This window comes from Merops nubicus, unplaced genomic scaffold (assembly GCF_000691845.1).
Source record: "Merops nubicus isolate BGI_N331 unplaced genomic scaffold, ASM69184v1 scaffold38960, whole genome shotgun sequence".
Taxonomy (NCBI): Eukaryota; Metazoa; Chordata; class Aves; order Coraciiformes; family Meropidae; genus Merops; species Merops nubicus.
This window is the reverse complement of record NW_008581529.1, coordinates 12,658-18,331: the sequence shown is the minus strand read 5'-3', so window position 1 is coordinate 18,331 and position 5,674 is coordinate 12,658. Positions and strand designations below refer to the sequence as shown.

Sequence of the window (5,674 nt, the reverse complement as noted above, 5' to 3'; positions counted from 1 at the left end):
GGGCATGGGAAAGCTCTGCCACCACCAGCCCGCCGCGGAGCCCCCCCGGCGCAGCCTGAGGAAGGCAGGGGGCGGCGCGGCACTGCCGGGGACCCCGCTGCTCCTCTTCCTCCTCGCCTTCTCCATGTCTGCTTGCAAAGGTGAGGAGCATCTCCCTCGCAGCCCCTTCCTGCGCCGCCAGCCCTGACCTGCAGTATATATTTGGGGGTGGGAGGAGAGGTGACCCCAGCAGCCTGCCAGCCTTGCGAGGGGAGCTCGCCGCCGGGCTGCCACCGCCTCGCCATCGGGCTGGGCTGGCACCAGATGCGGGGCTGGGATCAGATGCGGGGCTGGGACCAAGGAGATGCGCAGGAGGTTGCAGCTACTGGGCACGGTTTCGGGGGTAGGTTTTGAGGGGCTTCTTCGGGCAGCCCGGCAGGATTACCCTGTCCTGGAAAAAAATACCCTCTAACAACTTGGGAAGTGGTTTTTGTTAAAAGTGATTTCATTTTGAATATCGTGTACTCTGATTTAAAAGAAAAGAGAAACAAAATGTGTTACAGAATTGTAGGACAATTGGGGACCCTCTGGAATTTGCTTAGTCCAACCCGAAGCAGTATTTCTTGCATGAGGAATCCCTGAAGGTAGGGTTAAATTGGAAAGGATAGAGCTGCTAAGCTGCTTACCTAAAGCAGAGGTAAAATTTGAGCTCGGATACCTAAATTTAACCTGAAATGTTGTCCTACACCTAAAAATTGCTATTTTTGTAACAGGGAGTGCTTGTGAAACAAGCACAGCTAAAGGGCTGTTTTGTTTGTATTATATGTATGAGTATGAGTTGCTTTCATCAGGAAATTTTGTGCTCATTTGTTCTGTTTTTATTGTTGTTGTTGTTTGTTGTTGTTTGTTTGTTTGTTTTGGTTGGTTGGTTGGTTTTTTTTAATATCAAGAATCAAAGAAATCCAGGTAGAGTATACTTAATAGTCTGTTAAAAATAAATTCTGGAGATGTGGAAGAGAGGAAGGAAGGAAAAGGAGGGCAAGAAAGGGCAATAGAACACAGTATATCACCCATCGTTGCCAGGAGCTTCTGTAGAGAGAGTAGTTGAGGGAAGAAAATGTGTAAGAAATGAATTCCAGGTTGAAAAGTGACTCAAACTGTACATCTGGCATTCTGCTGCCTTGGAAAAGTTGAGGGTTTAGAAGGTGGCAGAATTGAAGGATAAGAGAACAAATGTGTCATCGACACTATTGATTTTGTAGGATTTCCTCCTCCATGTTCATCCATTGATCGTTTTCAATAGCACTCTTTTTTTTTTTTTTTTTTTTTCTTCTCTCCTCTATGGTTATTTTGTGTGTAGTACAAAATAACTTCTTGGTTCCCTGTGAGTGCTGTTGTGTATGTGTAAATGAGGGAAGTCCTGTAGGGACTGCAGCCCTGTTCTTCCTGGGGTGATGGAGAGATGCTGCTCAGCGTTGCGGGGGGCACATAGTCCTGGGTGTGAGCACAAATCAGGTGGGACTGCACATGACATAACAGTTTTGTGAAAAAGTGGAGAAGGGTTAAGGAAATTTAGGAGATGGTGAAATAATTTCATCCCCTCTGTCCAGGAGTTTATGCTCCAAGGAAAAAATCCAGCTAATCAACCAACTAAAAAAAAACTGCCAAAAAGCACACTGTAATATTCAGGCTTTCTTGCCTGCTGCCCTAAGCTTTACAGGCCATTGGATTTCTTCTGTTCCCACTAGAAAGCCTTGGGAATGAGGCAATGGCACAAGCAGCGTTCAGAGTCAGGCAGCAAAAGGTTTAATGAGGAAGATGTGTTAATTTGAAGTGTTGCTCAAGTCTGCTCTTCCCAACCAGGATACCATTCTCAAGCAATGCTCCAATTTGAATACACTAATTTAAGAATAGAAAACAAAGTAAGAGAATTGTAGTACCTTTAATTTAACTGTCATTTTTATTTGAACTAAAACAAACATCCAAAAAGACAAACTTTTCATTGGAAAGTGGTTTTCTTGCTAGGTGAAGATCTCAGATATTTAAAAAATATCCCACTTGTACATAGTGTGAAATGAAAAACCTTTCTAAATCTTTTTTTGGGGGGAAAAGAAGCATCCAAAATAATTTGTCACCTTAAGTCTGTGCCAGTCTCAAAATGTGGTTTTCTACCCCTTAATGACTAGAGCTAACTAGTGTTGTAATTATTGTTGTTATTGGTACATGTAAAACAAACGGAGATGACAAGCAATCATACCCCACTCACCTGGTGATTCTAGCTAAATCTACCTTCACTTCTTTTTTGTTTAAGTTGGTTCAAGTCTTCGGACAAAAATGTGACCACAGGCAATTTCAGACTGTCTGGGAGGTTGTAAAATCTCTGTTAATCTGAGATCTTTAAAAACGGTGTATAAACTGGTTAGGAATGGCTCATGAGCAGTAGCTTTGGGCAGGGAGATAAATTAAATTACTTCATAGGGTTTCCCACACTGCTAGGACTGTACAGATAAAACATCACCCTCTCCACCACCAATCTCCCTCCCATGTGAATTACAACAGAACCCCTCACTGACATGCTTGTGTGGTGTCCAGTATGCTCACAATTCAGTGAAGCTCATTTCTATTATATACAGAGACTCTAATCATACATTGCTGTTAGAAATACACTGCCAAATAAAATAACAATGCAGAAAGGTGGATATTCTGGGCGCTGAGTTTGAAGGGACCTAGAGGCAGTGACTTTCAGGTCTGCAGCCTTGGTGGGTAGAGATGAAGAAGGAAGCTGCCCCAAAGCAAAGCATGGCATCACTGTACCACCGTGCAATTAATAACGCTTTTAATCTTCTAAGGATTGAGCTTTTCCACATCACATACACCGATCAGAAAAAACAAAGCCCAAAGTACACATGTACTGCCTATCACCTTCTCAAAAACACCACATTCATATCACAGGCATTATTCATACACAAGCATACATAGCACATGTTCAATTCTTTAATTGTAACATACAAAAAAGCAAGAGGAAGAAACCAGATTCTCAGCTTGTGCTGTGTGTGCTGGAGGTGAGCTGAGTTCTCAGAAAGCCCAAAGTTGCAGGCACTGGAATGTGTTTTCCTGAGCATGTCTTAGCTTTCAAGAGCTGCGGTGCAAATTTTCTTGCCTGCTCCTTACCACTGAGAACTAATGCTAGCCTGACCCTCGGTGAAACTCGAGCAGCTTCCCCACCGTTCATTGCTAAGGGATGTGAGTGCTCGTGTCTGCTGCGAACTTGTGAAGAAGCCTCCTGCTGTGGTGCTAACATAGAGCAGGCAGAAACTGCTGGACAAGCCTCACAACACCCAGGGCAGCGGAATTCTCTGGACCACGCAGCTCTCAGACTCTGCAGTCAGTAAATGTGCTAGATATCTTGTGTTCAGAGTTTTTATTTACATCACTGTCATGGGATGCTTATCCAAATGACCTTTGCCATACAGCATTGCTAAGCATGCTCTGTGCTTCCAGGTGTACCGATGCCATTCCAAGCACTTGACACAGATGAGGATTTGCAGCTGTGGAAAGAGGTAAGCATCATCTGCCATACAGTGTATGACCATTTCTTCTGGGCCCATGCTGGCTACAGTCACGCCTCACTCTCCAGTATTTCTCTTGCATGGAGTTCAGGTGCTTCTTCTTCCAGTTCTGTCCTGACATCAGCAAAGAGGTGAAACATCTTATTTTGCAGATTTTCTGGACACTTGTTCCTGGGGGATGTTGTGGCTGAGTATTGAAATGTCATTCTGAAAAAAGACTGTCTTGGCTCAGTGGAGAGCTATGTTTGATAACAGTTGTCATTTAACTGTCAATAACCAGGCAGCCACTATCCCTGGACGCAACACAGTGTCCTGTCTGGTAGACTTAGTGTCCATGCCTGACGCACAGGAAGTGTACTGTGCCAGTCAGCACCTCTCACGCTTCGCTACTGATCGCTGTCATAACCTCCACTGTTGTCTTTGAAATGAACATCTGTTTTGACTCTAGGATGTGACGTGTGTTCACACAAGCTCTTCCCTGACCTTTTAGAGTAGATGGAGCAGCAGGCCATAACACCCAGAGAGGGTTTAGTCTGCAACTTGCATGCGCTGGTGTTGCTGTAACCTTCAAGTACTCTGTTGACATTTAATTTTGTAACTTCTGATACCATTAAAAATCAAGTGATTCACCAGGGGTACAGATGCAGAGAGTAAACTTCTACCTGTTGTGGACGTTGCAAGAGACACTTCCCTTACTGTCACCTCCCCTTAGTTCATTTTGGAAGTGTTGACTCGAATGCCAACAGATTTCTAGACTGGCACTTGAACTAGCCCTGGTGATACTTATCTCCTGGGAAAAAGTGGGCTTTTGGGAAGTAAGGTCCTGATAGCTTTATGGACTTCATAAAAATTAGTTATTTACATTCTGGACTGAAACATGCAGTTTTATAAAGTTCTGCATTTATTGCTAAGATTTTCTAGTTGTAATACAGGATTTGTTCCTATGCCAACTATAGACACAAGCAAAGTTTCCATTGATTTCAGTGGACAAAAAAGTATGCATAAGATGCTAAATTCCATGTAAAATTATGTAGCAAGCAGTATAAAATTTAATGTTATAACAAGAATAATGCAGGACTGGAGGGGGTCTATGGAAAGACAATTAGATGCACAGGTATGTAACCTAAATGAGCCTGATGACAGAATCATACTAGCTCACCAGAGTTTCTTAGAGTGAAGGAATCAGTTCTTCTGTGTTTGTTACTTCACCAGTGCATTGTTCAGGACAAGCTCTGCCTCTAAATTAACCCAGTAATGAGTCTGAATTTATAAATATGGGAATTTTGTAAATAAGTATTATGTCCCTTTATGTGTCTCTCACATCCCCTTGTTTCTTTATATTATTTAGCCAGCCCCAGAAACTGTTAACATTCCTCAGCCCTTGCTTTGTCCCTGCAGGTTTTATCTAAGAAACGCCTTGCCTTGCATTGTGTCTAACACAAAGCAGTCTAAGAGTCACCTCCAACAACAAAACAAGAAAATAAAAAAATCAAACCAAACCAAACCATTCCTCACTAAGAAGAAACAGCCAAGTTTTAATTTGGGCCATGAAAATAACTTCAGTTTATTTTATGTCATTCACTGCTGATTTCTCCCTCTACGTTTTCTTACTCTGAAAGTAGTGAAGCTGAACTAATATACCCGAAGACAAACAACTGCAAGATGAAGGGAGAAGAGAAAGGGGAAGATGTGTTACCAGGGAAAACTATTTGAAAGGGGAATTCTGTGAGCTATTAGCTTTCCCACTATCTCTGCTAATGCTTTCGCTTAGATTGTCTCTAGAGAAACGAATCATCTCTTGTCTTCAAGTACTCAGATAAGCATTACTTGTTTATTGTTTTTTTTTCATTTAATGTTTTCATTGCTAAATAGTGTTGTTTAGGGGTTTTTACCTATAATAAAATCATAAGACCTATTGCTTTGCCTACTCTTTATTTATAATAAAACACTTTTTTTTTTAAATACACTCTATGAACTAGATGATTGGCAGTATCAAATATGAAAAAGAAATGTTGCATACCAATGCAGGTTGCTGTTGATACAATTTTAAAGTTATATAATGAAAAGATAAGCCTCTTTTTCCATTATTATTAAACTGTGCAGCTTCAGCTGGAGTACTGGTGATT

General features: G+C 41.9%; 1 protein-coding gene across 1 annotated transcript in view; it reads left to right on the top strand.

Moving 5' to 3' along the window:
- Positions 1–54: 54 nt before the first annotated feature.
- Positions 55–5,674, top strand: part of NMU (neuromedin U) — a gene marked incomplete at its 5' end in the record, with an annotated part of 15,411 nt that continues 9,791 nt past the window's right edge. The window contains 2 exons of the mRNA XM_008950299.1: positions 55–140; positions 3,481–3,539. Of these exons, the coding sequence (XP_008948547.1) occupies positions 55–140; positions 3,481–3,539 (145 nt within the window). The remainder of the gene's footprint in view (positions 141–3,480; positions 3,540–5,674) is intronic.